Source organism: Elgaria multicarinata, chromosome 16 (genome assembly GCF_023053635.1).
Source record: "Elgaria multicarinata webbii isolate HBS135686 ecotype San Diego chromosome 16, rElgMul1.1.pri, whole genome shotgun sequence".
Lineage (NCBI taxonomy): Eukaryota > Metazoa > Chordata > Lepidosauria > Squamata > Anguidae > Elgaria > Elgaria multicarinata.
In genome coordinates this window covers 11932955-11946346 of record NC_086186.1, presented here as the reverse complement: position 1 = coordinate 11946346, position 13392 = coordinate 11932955, and the positions used below count along the sequence as shown (strand labels likewise).

General features: G+C 46.4%; 1 protein-coding gene across 1 annotated transcript in view; it reads right to left on the bottom strand.

Annotated features, from left to right (window-relative positions):
• Positions 1 to 1858: 1858 nt before the first annotated feature.
• Positions 1859 to 13392, bottom strand: part of SNX1 (sorting nexin 1) — a 32833-nt gene continuing 21299 nt past the window's right edge. The window contains exons 8-15 of the mRNA XM_063142771.1: positions 13245 to 13320; positions 10561 to 10674; positions 10103 to 10196; positions 7623 to 7828; positions 6327 to 6470; positions 3967 to 4047; positions 2715 to 2786; positions 1859 to 2265 (exon numbers count right to left, since the gene is read on the bottom strand). Coding sequence (XP_062998841.1) covers positions 2215 to 2265; positions 2715 to 2786; positions 3967 to 4047; positions 6327 to 6470; positions 7623 to 7828; positions 10103 to 10196; positions 10561 to 10674; positions 13245 to 13320 — 838 coding nt within the window. The 3' untranslated portion in view covers positions 1859 to 2214. The remainder of the gene's footprint in view (positions 2266 to 2714; positions 2787 to 3966; positions 4048 to 6326; positions 6471 to 7622; positions 7829 to 10102; positions 10197 to 10560; positions 10675 to 13244; positions 13321 to 13392) is intronic.

The following is a 13392-nucleotide window of genomic DNA, read 5'->3' as shown; positions in this document are numbered from 1 at the left end:
ATTTTTTTCGGTTGCCCTAGCTTATATTGCTTGCAGCTATTTAGTATTAAATATTAATAGTTGTGCGTGCTGGCGGGGTGGGTGGGGGAGGATGGCCTTGAAGAAAACTGAGTTTTTAATGCCTTATTTCACCTTCAGCACTTACTGAGTCTTAATGTCTTGCCAGCTAAGCAATAGAAGGGCCAAGGCGACACCATTATTGGGGCTGTGCTTAGGGCATCAGCGGCCTTAATCCAGCCCTGGCTAGATATCATGGTTTCTTTCAGCCTTTGCACTTGCCATAATATACCTCTGAGTATATGCAGAGTTCTGTCCAGTCTCCTTTTTCTAGATATAGTACAATATGCAAAATTTACAAAGTTTCACAGAGAGAGAGAGAGAGAGAGAGGATATATATTCCCTTATATATCCCTCCTCCCCCTCCCAAGACATTCTAACTCCGCCCACTCAGGCCAACATTCTAAAAAACACAGACTTACAAATTGCAGACATACATTTGGGAACTGACTTGTGGGGTGTGACGCCACAGGGGCACAATGAGAAAATTTTGTCTATGGTATGTCTACATCTGGTCTTTTTCACACATTGGCATTTTATTCGCAAAACTTAAGGTTTAAAATACAGACAAGCTTTCACTTATGCACGACTGAGTATACTGCCATCAGTTGTACTCAAAGGCTGATTTAAAAAATCCCATTGGAAAACCGCATATGCCCGTGTGGCGATGGCAGTATTGAAACAGTAGCTCATGTATTATTTTGTACTTTTTACAGAGACTTGAGAAAAGAGGTGATCACTCCGCTACTGTTATCTATTCCAGGGTGGTGAGTTATTGCTTCTGTGTCTTTCCTTCTTGCAGACCAAAATAAGCAGGTGACAGCAAAAACTGCAAAAATGTTAGCAGATGCTAACAAAATAACACCTACCATTTTATCAGTGGCTTAATTTCTCACAGTTCCTTCGACTGAACAGAAGTTCGTTTTATTTACTTATTTTTATTTTATGTGTAAAGGACTTTTATTAATTTTGGAATTTGTATTTAATGTAACTTTTTAGAATGCAACTTGGGTATAATCTTGCTTTTCTTTTTTGTACATTTCATTTCAAACACTAAGGCCTGCGGCTGATGCAAATAAAGGAATCTCTCTCTCTTTTATACTGTATTTCCCATGTTGATCCTTATACAGTTTTTATTCTTTTCTTATGTCATCCACCCAGAGAACTTTGTTATTGGGAGGCCTAAAGATATAATAATCTGTACGGTAAACCACAGTGGATTAGGTAAAAGCAACCTCTATTCAAATATGACAACACCAGTAGCCCTGTTATTTTCTTTACCTATAATGGTACCTTGTTGTTTTTTAATTGTGGGTTGTTACAAATGCGTTAGCATCCTGTTGCACACTGCTTTGGTTGCTCCCAGACCTCGGACTTGTTTCTCCTCCAACAACCAGGTAAATAACCTCATAGCCCAAATCAAGGAACAGGGATGAACCAAGCGCCAGCTACTTATGCAACCAGCTGATTAGCAGAAATAGCTGCCCACTAAAATTCATATAGCAGGTTTGCAACTTGGGGTACGTGGCTGGTGGGTACTGAGGAAGGAAGAGAAAGACGCATAGGAGATAAATCCTTGGTTATGGAGAAAACGTCACGTTTCTCCCTCCCATGAGCAAGGCATGTGAAGGAAGCTGTCAGTTGCTGCAGCATCACCGGCGTTTGTGTGCACGATCGTAACACACAGCCGCTGGCAGCTGTACGTTTTCCCCAGAGCCCAGTTATGTAGTCAATAGCAGCACTTGTTCCATTACACCTCCTAGCCAGGAGGAGCAGAAATAAGACACCAAATTACCCACCCTGATTTTCAAAAGTTTTTATTACATAGTCGCCATTGCACTGCAGGAGTCGCAGGAAGCATTCCTAGGTCTGATACCGAAGTCCGAAGGATACGCATTAACCCCTGCCCACATCCCCGCTACCTATTTGCGGGTCCTGGACATAAGCAGGAAACTAGTCTCTCTTCAATAGGAAAATATATATGTGTATATGAACCTAAATGAAAAAAAATATACAGTTAGAAGAGTTACTAGTTAGGGACGCTGCTCCTTTGGGGAGGAGTCTTGTCAGGTCTGCAGGATCCATCTGAAAGGCCAAGAGGTATAACATAGTAGTAAAGGCAGAGTCAGTCCAGGGGCACGAGTCTGATTGGCCTGGTTAGGAGATGGCCTTCGCCTCTGGTAGGAATGCTTCCCAGTACTTCACAAGCTGCGTGGACAACAAGAAAGAGCAGTGTCAGCAAGTGAAACGCCAGCTGCTTATTCATCAGTCTCTGGCAACTCCCCCTTCACCACCATCAAGAGCTGCATCTGGTCCCACCGAGGGCAGCGCTTTGCGCCTTTAAAAAAGCCATCTGCTCTGACAGCATGACTTTGAAAGCTGCAAGGACGACTCTCCACATAGGCAGGAACATATTGCTGTGCGCTGCCTTGACTGGAACCTGCCTCTACTGTGCGGAGCAGAGCTGCCGTACTGGAATGTCCAGTGATTCTGGGGAACCGAATGCGTCCAGATATGGAATCCTACTTTTGTTATGCGCTGGGCAGACACGAGAGAGAAATGGGCATCTCATGGGGACATGTGTTTCTGCAAAGCCTCTTAGGATTAAAAAAAAGGGCTCCTGTTGAAGATGTACGCAGCTGATTTTGCTCACTCACCTGCTGTTGTGAGTGTAATAGCGTCTCCAGGTATTTGGTCATATGGGTCTTGAAATCTTTCGTTTTCTCTTTCTGCAATAGAGGATGAGAGACTTAAATGGTGCATTTCCAACAGGAAGCTACAGCAAACCGCTAGGAAACATCAGAAGCTGAAATTTGGCTTGATACTTGTAACACCGTTAGTTCCATGGGTGTGAACAAGCTACTGCCTGTTGAAGCTCACCCCAAAGAGCCAGCACTAGCTCCCAACATGCCAGAGGACTTATTTTAGGACAATGGAACAGTGACAGAGCCTTTTGTACAGCCGGGGTGGCCAGACATCAGGCTTGCAGACCTCGTTTGTGTTTTATGAGAACGTGGAGGTTCACCAGCTAGAGGCAGGTGCAAAATAGTGGCTAAAGGGGTGGACACACAGGCCATGATGCCACCACCTTGCTGAAGGGTTTGGCCAATGTGTGGACAGGAGGAAGGCCAGCAGGGAATCCCACATACAGCGCCTTGAGTTCTGTGACGCAGGTCAGGCAGGCTTGAACAAATGTACTCTCATAAAAAACCCCAAAAAACATGAGCAAGCTCACCCCAGGAATTGGTTTTCAGAACCAGACCGGACTTCTATCCTTCCACCCCCAAATCCACTCCTGTTTCCTCCCATATGCCCGGCTCATTTATGTTTCTCTAGTTCTGCAGCCTCTAGATCTTGCAGTAAAACTGTCTCCAACGTACTGCAAGACGTAAGGATCTGCCAGGAGATCTGGATCTAGCTTCTCCCCAGCCCTTGCTGTACAGTTTGCTCAGAAAGCCCAGCTGATGGGACCCATTTCATGCTAGATTCAAAAGCCAGTTAGACATCTATGGCCCAGCCTCACAACTAGCATAGGAAGATGCAGAGTTTTAAGGAGTGGGTTTGCAATGGATGCTGGATCTTCATGTTAAAAAAGATTCCTCACCGAATCTTTTTCCTTGGGGGGTGCAACTCCGCTTCTATATTTGCAAACACAAAATGCAACCAACTGCTGTTTCTCAACTTCAGGACCCAGTTCATCAATTAGGGGCAGATGAGAACGGCATTTCAGTAAAACCCAATTAATAACACCCCCACCCATACACCCCCCACCTTCCCCTTCCCAGCAATATTTCAGCTGTTCAAAGCTGCTGGAAAAGGAGCCTCTAGCTGACGGTGTAAATAACCCTTTCAACCCCACTGTCAACCTCAAAAGGTTCTACAACACTTAATGCACAAGTTCTACTCTACCTCGAAGCGTAACACCTCTTTGCGGAGAACTGCAGATATCCGCTCAAAGTCCCGTTCGTATTGCGTCACACGAGATTCCCACTGCAGAAAGAAGCAACCTGTTAAAAGCGCACCATCACTTTCTCACAAGTAGGGCATGGGATCTGCACCGGACACAAAGTGATCTTCCAAATAGGATAGACAGACTTGTCAGCAGCTATGAAGCCAGGACAGGCTTTTGCTAAAATTGGGCAGTTCTCGCAGAACTGGAGGGTCCCTCTTTGCTCACAGATGATGATTTGGTTCATCAGTCCTTCGTAGGAGCCAACGAAAGTAGCGGACTTCAGCGCCTAGTGTCAACCCTGAATTTTGGAAGTCCATAAGCTTTGTACAGAGGTAGGCTGCTGCCTCCTCCCCTCTTTATCAAGGACAAACGCACATGCGCATTCCTCTCTCCCGGAAAGATAAAGATTTTGAGTTGGCCCGGAAGAGTACTGCATCGTAAACCTGCTTGCTAAAGTGAATGCATATGTTTTGTTTCGTTACAACGAGACGGGTGTGTGGTTGTTTGGCTGTGAGCCTGTCCTGCAAAGAGTTAGGGAAGATTAACTTTGCTGTTTTAAATTTGTATTTCTGCACTGTTGCGGATTTTCTTCTGGTTGTGCTTTTATATTGCATTTTATATCATGCTTTTATACTGTTTGTTTTATACGTCAGTTTTAATTTTTGTGAACTGCCCAGAGAGCTTCAGCTGTTGGGGCGGTATAAAAATGCAATAAATAAATAAATAAGATTACCTTTGTAACCTGGCTTTTAATTTTTTGGAGATCTGTTTGCAAATCAATAATGAGAGATGCACCGTATTTTTCATATCTTTTATACAATGTTTATTTTCAAAGTACAATGCTGGCCTCTAATCAAAAAGTCTTCCAAGTCTTTTTTTCCTAAGTGTAATCCGCTCTGAGAGCCTTTTTTGGCTGAGGAGCGGGGTATAAGTATGATAAATAAATAATAAAAAAATAATAATGTGTATATAAGTGTGTGTGTGTATATATTTTCAATAAAAGTGTATTTTGTGTACAAAAAAGGCTTATGGGAAGGCTATGAACTCAAACATACAAATTAGGTTGTCAAAATTACCTTGCGTCAAGGTAGTTCCTGGGTGTCCCCCACCCCTTCAGATCCTTTGAAGTTCTGGTAACTAGGAATACCTCTAGCCAAGAGCGGGAGGGAAACCCCACCACGCATTCGAAACGCAGAGATACGCTATATATGCTACAACCTCCCAGATCCCTCCTATCGGCAGATGTTTAAAGAATTTTCTACAGCCTAAAGATCTTTCTTTAGGTTGCTACAGTGAAGAATGCACTTGTGGAATTGGCAGTTCATACCATTTCCCCAGGGCTACAGATGTACGTGGCTTCCGCCTATTAGACTTAAGAACATAAGAACGAAAGAAGAGCCCTGCTGGATCAGACTGAGGGTCCATCTAGTCCCGGACTGAGTTTGCACAGCGGTCAACCGGCCGCCGGCCAGGGACCAACAAAGCAGAACATGGTATAACAGCACTCTCCCAACCATCTTCCCCAGCAACTGGTGCACACAGGCTTAGTTCAAAATATGACAGCCAGGCTGGTCACCGGTACACCTAGGGGTGTCTACATTATATCACATTACACACTCTTCACTGGCTGCTGATTAGGTTCCGGGAGAAGTATAAAGTGTTGGTTATCACCTGCGGGATCGCCTTCTCCCATACAATCCGCCCCGCACACTCAGGCCCTCTGGGAAGAACTTCCTTCAGCCAGCGAAAACTAGGCTGACAGGTATTACCCAGAGGAGCTTTTCCTCTGCTGCTCCCAGACTGTGGAATGGCCTGCCGTAGGAGACTCATCAACTTAACAGTCTTTTAGCATTTAAGAAAGCTATAAAGACTGAACTCTTCCGGCAGGCCTATCCAGTGGAATTTTAGGATGATTTTAGGAAGTTTTAATAATGTATATTGTGTTTTGATTAATATTTGATTTATTTTATACTTGTTGTTGTTCTCCGCCTCGATCAGGATGGAGAGGCGGGTTAGAAATAATAATAATAATAATAATAATAATAATAATAATAATAATAATAATAATAATAATAATAATATATTATTGCCTCGGATACTGGGGGTAGCACATAACCATCAGGATTACTTAAAGCTACAGTGCCCAAGCAGGAGAAGATCATGCATTCGTAGTGGCGGCTTGCATCAAATGGCCATGGAATGAGCTTAAGCATGGTACACAAGAAAGAGCACTGCTAGGGTCAGCCAGCCCACGTACACTGATGGGGATGGTGTGGGGTGCAGAGGAAGACAGGTCGGGCTTGAGGATCCCTCTCACCTCTGAGATCTCCTCTTTGGCTTGCTGGAGCTTTTCAGGCTTGTTAGCCCACAGCAGCCTAGCCTCCGTTTCTCGTTTCTTTTGCAGCATGACCTGGGCATCCTGCCAACGCTGCCAGGTCTTCATTCGCTGGTCAAAGGCACCCTGTTGGTAGAGAGGGGCGCGGTGTCAGAAGCGGTTTCTCCTCTACCAGGGAATCCCACGCAGAGGAAATGAGGGATTAGATCAAAGCGCTGACAAGGTCCGAGGCAGAGGGCTGGAGGACACCACAGGAGCAGGGACAGGCTAGGTGGTGTAAGAGACCCAGAGGCTACGGCTATAGAGATGCCCGAGAGGGCAACCTTCTGGGGGTACACAAGCCAGAACAGGGTAGAGCTGCCTTTTGACTATCAACGGGTTCAGAGCTGCTCTGGAATCGGACAGAAAGGGGAGGGCCACGGCTCAGTGGCAGAGCACCTATTTTCATGCAGAATGTCCCAGGTTTGACCCCTGGCTTCTCCAGGTAGGGCGAGGAAAAGAATCCCACCTGAAACCCTGGACTGCTGCTGCCAGTCAGTGTCGACAATACTGAGCTAGATGCACTGATGGTCTGACTCAGTCTAAGGCAGCTTCCTATGTTTATGGGACTGGGTAGATAGCATCAAGCACCTTTGTCGAAGGCAGGGGAGGAAGACGTTGGCTCTCTAGACGTTGTTGGACTGCAACTCTCGCCAGCATAGCCAATGGTGAAAGATGGGAGCTGCAGTCCAGCAACATCTAGAGAGATCCATGCATTCCCCATCCATGGTCTAAAGGTTGGCTGAGTGCACTGCCTAATCAAGAGCAACTGCCCTACCGGGCCTAGCTTGTACAGAGTGCCTTGTGAGCTGGTTTGAGGGCAGTGCAGGCTGGTGTCTGATGTCCGTGGGCAAGTAAATCCACTCCGGGTTTCAGTCAGAACCATTTAGAACTCTAGAGCTCCTCTAGAGTTCCAAATGGTTCTGATTGAAACCCGGATCGGATTCTGATTGAAACCCGGAGCGGATCCACTGCCCCACTGACACCAGTCTCCACCTGGGTGAAGGTACTGAGATCACAAGCCACTGAATACGTTTTGGAACGGTGGCGCCTGCAAGCCTTTTGGACACAGCATAGCAAGGTGTGGCGTACTGCCATCTCTCTCCCGCCTAGGACTGCGTGACAGGACCACAAGGCTCCCTGCTTCTCTCACTCCACCAGCACCAGGGGTTCTTTGCTTGCTCAGACCTCTTGCCGCAGAAGCCTGCCTGCCTCTGGCAAGGCGCAAGGACCTCTTACCCTTACGACGGAAAGAAGGCGAAGGTAGTCGCTCAGGAGCTCAGCCAGGAGGAAGAAGTCGTCGTTGGCCTGTTCCTGGTGCAGCTGCTCTATCTTCTCCTCCACCTCGGCCAGCTGGGAGAGCGCCCGAGACAGGGCGGTGTTGTCCTCGGAACTCCCCAGCATGGCCAGACTCTTCGCAAACTGAGCTGTATTCAGCGATAGCTCTGGTGGGGAGAAGGGAGAGTGTGGCGTTACCCACATTTCTATTCCCTTAGGTATGTCTGAGGGAGTATGTCTAGAGAGTGCGGAATGTTGGGCTGAGTGGGTGTGGCTGGTGATGCTATGGAAAGGGGGAGGAGTCTATATATGGGGGAGCTGAGTGGTCTTGGGTGGTTCGGTTGGTGATTGGGTTTGGAGGGCAGATGTGTTTAGCTGAGTGATTTCTTGTCTGGAGTTGTGTGAGGAGTGAGTGAAAATAAGATCATAGGGACTAAGGATTGTTATTATTAGATTGGTTACTACCAGTATTATTAAGAATAGGCAGGATTTGAATAGAATTTGAAGGAACGAAGAACTGTAAACAACAATAAACATTTTCTTTATTTTGCTACCATAACACCACGTGTCAGTTTGGCTGTGTCTCCTGCTCTATTGGTTCATAAATAAACACTTTACATTAAACCTTCAGCCTGCTATATTCACAGAAAAGCCTTTTCCAAATCTCCTTACCTTTTCCCTCCACTATAAGAGAAAGGTTATACTTTTCTTTTTACCCCTTCCTCAGGTATTTAAGTGGTGGTGCTTCGCCTGAGGGAGGTGTGGGAGGTGTGTGGCATCGCAGACACGCCTTGTGTGTGAGGAGGTGGCATCGCAGAGAGCGTCACTGGTTAGGTGTCACGCTGCCTTCCAGATTACGTTGGGGCTGCAATCTCCATAAAGCTGCCAGTGGGATTATGGAAGTTGTAGTCTAACACGACTGGTAGTAGTCCTGACTGTTAGAGCAGTACAACAATGGAACCAGTGAGCTAGGGAGGTTGTGGGCTCTCCCATACTAGAAGCATTCAAGAGGTAGCTGGATGGCCATCTTTCAAGGTCAAGGATGCTTTAAGGTGGATTCCTGCATTGAGCAGGGGGTTGGACTCGATGGCCTTGTAGGGCCCTTCCAACATTATGATTCTATGTCTGGTGGGGGCATCAGGTTGGGAAGGCTGGTGCAACGCATAAAGCCAAAAGCCATCAGGAAACACTTATGAGGGAGAGGACTGGGGTGGGAGGGATGGAAAGGGTAGAACCCACCACCTAGGCTCTTTCCAACAGTTCCACTTGAACATATGTCTTTTTTTCCTAAGTGTAAGCCGCTCTGAGAGCCTTTTTTGGCTGAGGAGCGGGGTATAAGTATGATAAATAAATAAATAAATAAATAAATATGAATGCTTGGAAAGTTTGAAAAGAGCCCAAACACAGTAGCAGACACCCGCCTGCAGAACATGACCCTGTTCAGACGACACACTAAGCCGGGGTGGGTGGGTTAAGCCTTTTGAACTAAACATTATGGCTTAGCATGTCGTTTGTGAACCAGTCCTAACCATAGTGGCTACAAAACCACGGTTTAAGCACGATCACTAACCATTTGCTGCAAAAGGGTTAGCGGCCTATTCGTGAGAAATTAAGCCAGCCAAAAAAACAGCGTTAAAAGTGCAGGCAATTCAGGCACGCTTTCTGGGGGGCGCGGGTTTTTTTTTTTAACATCTCACGTTGAACCAAATTCAAGCCCTTGTTAACAATTACCAACTGGCTTAGTTTACCAACGCACAACTGGCTCGTGACCTGACATCTTATATATTAGGATACACCGGAGATTGAAGATGCTGCTGCAGACTGTAAGAACCAAGAACTCGATCCACCAGGCTTGCGGCCAATAACTGCATTTTGTTATCAGCAGTGCGGGAGCCTCCCTCCCCACAAGAAATCCCTTCCCTTCCTCCTCTTCAGAGCCACAGTAATCGCTTCTCATCGGCCAAAGAGTCTTAAGCTGTGTTGCTGCTTGCTATGGCTTTCCCCCAACCTGGTGCCCTCCAGATGTAGCTTTGGGTATTTTAGCCTGATTTACTGTTCTCATTGCTATGATTATTCCTTTATTTCTGTTTTGTGTAACCCCTTCCCCCTTCATGTGTTTTAATGTGATTTTAGACTGTAAGCCTCTAGGCAGGGTATTGCTGTTTTGTATATTCTGTACAGCACCAAGTACATTGTTGGTGCTAAATAAATAATAATAATAATGTTTTGGGCTACAAGTCCCAGCAATCCTGACCATTGGCAATGCTGGCTGGGGGTTGATGAGAGTGGAAGTCCAAAACACCTGGAGGGCACCAGTTGGGGCTAGGCTGCTTTACAATATACCCGAGACTCCCCAAGCAAAGCTACAGAGGTTCTGCGTGACCAAGAGGTGAAAGCACCAGGTTTTCAGCTGCAGAAAGCAAATTCAGTGAAAATGTTACCTTTCCTGTGATTTACTAGCATTTCCACAACAGCGTGTAGCTTCCGCATGCGTTGCTCCTCATACTCCACCTCCTGAAACTTTTCTTCAAACCACTGGAAGAGAGAGATTGCAAAACACAACCAACACAAGTTTTCATTTGAAGGGAAGTCAGATTGATATAGGTTCATTTTTGGAAACGCTATCCAAGATGAAAAGGTATAATCCTTTATAGTATTTTCATACTGCTCCTGGGCCAAAAAAGCACTCAGTGGATTCAATATATTCAATTAAACAAAGTCCCTGGTTGCAGGCTTACAGTCTAAAAAGTCACAATACATGAGGAAAATGGAACGAGGAGGGAAGAGGAGAAAAAATAATTCTTTCGGCAAGGCTGGCGCAGTAGCGCAATGGCCCTGCTCTCCCTTTCACCTCCCTCAGCTCATATACACAGAAGTTACAAAGATGTTCGGTACTTACGATGTCAGACTCATTCATCTTGATGGTCATTTTGCTGACAGCATCGGTGGCTCTGTTGAACATCTTCAGGAGGCCGGCTCCACTCAGCGTTTGGGTGCCGAGGGCTCGCGGCAGCTGGAAGAAGAAGATTGGGAGCCTACTCACCTACAGTGCAAATGAACTGTGATGCTTGAATGTTTATATTAAGAGGCCATGCAAAATCGGAATGAATGAATGAAGCAGGCACTAGATAAAGGTGATAAAGTCTGGCAGAAAATAACCCTGAGTTTCACACCGTCCTTAAGCTGGAAGACTCGCCCTATTTTGTGTGTAGCATAACTTATTGTGAACTAGAAGAGGAGGTGCCACCATGCCAACGAATTTTGGTAGGCATGGAAACTAGCTTCCCGTCCCCAGTCCCCAGGTGTGGAGTGGGACTGCCTCACCCATTTCCTTCCATGCCGTTATGTAGGGTGACCATATGAAGAGGAGGACAGGGCTCCTGTATCTTTAACAGTTGCATAGAAAAGGAAATTTCAGCAGATGTCATTTGTATATATGGAGAACCTGGTGAAATTCCCTCTTCATCACAACAGTTAAAGCTGCAGGTGCCCTGCCCTCTTTTAAATCTGGTCACTCTAGTATAGCTCCTGCAGCTTTAACTGGTGTGATGAAGAGGGAATTTCACCAGGTTCTCCATATATACAAATGACACCTGCTGAAATTTCCCTTTTCTATGCAACCGTCCTCCTTTTCATATGGTCACGCTATGTGAGGACTAGCTGGAATAGATCACCAAGTAGGTAGACAAGGGTTTTATAGCACCGCAGCAACTTGGGCACGTTATTCCAGACACCAGAATAGCTTCTTTTGAAGTCTGACCACAATATTGCTCTCTACTCATTTCATGATGTTTGGGGTCTAGTAGCCAAGAAAGGAATTAATTATTTGGTGACTTAGCAGCAGCTTGGTTTGATCAAGGAGCAAAGCAAGGCACATCAGAACATCAGAAGAAGGGCCATGTTGGTTCAGACCAGGGGTTCATCTAGTCCACCATTCTGTTCACACAGTGACCTGTCCATGGGAAACCCACAAGCAGAACATGAGTGCAACAGCACCATCCCGCCCATGTTCCCCAGCAACTGGTGTACATAGGCGTACTGCCTCTGATACTGGAGGTGGCACATACCCATCAGGACTAGTAGCCATTGATAGCCATCCTGCTATGGATCAGGACCCTCCACCGATAGTCCTAGATCACAACTTATCCAATCACATGGGAAATGGATTGTAGACAGGAGGCTACAGTGATCCAAGCCAGCCAGCCAAACCACGTTACATGGGAAAACAAGGCAACAGAGCCCAGGGTTCTTTGAGAAGCTGGTAAAATCTCTAAATCTGCCTATATAGCATGGTTTCTCGTGTTGTTAGGAATACATCACTCGTATCCATGGATCCCTATTTAGGAAGGTTTCTGGACTCTGCTGGTGGACTGGTCTTTACATTTCAAAAAGGAGAAGATAAGACAACTAGGCAGACTCTTCCCCCCACCCCCCAAGTGAGAAGTTGTGATACAGGAGTCACCACAAAACCACACATTGAATGGAAAAGTTTCATTTCACAATAGAGTGGGTAAGAGATTCAGTCACCAAAAGCAGAAGCAAGCCACTAATGCCTCAGTATGAAACTGAAGGGAATGAAGGACAGTTCAAACTCTGTCTCCTTGTTAAGAAGTGGGTGACCCTTCACAGACTGCAGGGGAAAATATCCACAGCCGTGCCCTGCATGTGGCAAAGCATTTCGCCACGCAGAATCGCAAGCCTTGCAGCAAGAGGTCTCTCGGAGAACTCCCACGCGAGAGCACGGTTTTGCCTTCAATCTGTTTCGGACAGCAAGAAGCACAGGGACTCTGATCAGGCTCCTGGGTGGACAGCGTAGGTTTCCCATGACAGGGGAAGATCTCATGTTTACATACAAAAGCTCAGGGCTTGAAGATGAGGCTGTTTAACTCCCCAGGATTCCTAAACCAGGCAGTGCTCATTGCATTTCCTCTAGATAACTACACGTCTGTAACCAAGGGCTGGTTCACGTTTTACAAACACCGATGCTACTAGTGTTCCTTGTGCTAGCGGCTGTTGTGCAGCTTCTAACCAGGCACAGACCGCAACCCTCTAACCCGCCAGAGACACCTCTGCCGTCTCCACCACTTAAGTCTGAAGCAGCATGGAAGGTTCTGCGGATACATATGAAACACACGGCCCGCTGCGTAGCAACCACCGTCCCATTGAGGAACCGAGACCTAAACCAACAACAATACTCTGGAACGGAACAAGAATCTAGCAGGCTGCGTTTGACCTCTAGCATAACACAGGCAGGCTGGCAGGAGTCCGGTAAATGCTGCTTGAGGAATCGTGGGCCAAAGCCCTCCAATCTCCCCTGCACTTGAACCGTTCTGCATCAGTCTCCATCACACGGCTGGCTTCTTTGTTTTGGAAGAAGCCGCACTTCTCCACCCTCTCCGCAGTTCACAAAAGCGATTGTTTTGTTTTGGAAAGCACAAGTCCATAAAGATCAAGCACATTGACAAATGCATGCATGAATTCCTCAGTTTTTTACCAAATAAACCATGATAGGGACGTTTGGGCCACAAATGCAGAAACCCCTCGTGGGCCAGACTGTGCGCTCGGGGACGGAGGCAAACCAACCTCATCTTTTTCCAAGAACTCCCGGACGTCTGGGTCCTGCAACATGGTCGGATGGTTTATGGTTCTTTGAAGATACCTGCGGAAGAGGAATGTGTGAGGCAAGCTGCCCTCTATTTTGCATTCCTGATTTTAAGAAGTGCATGTTTAT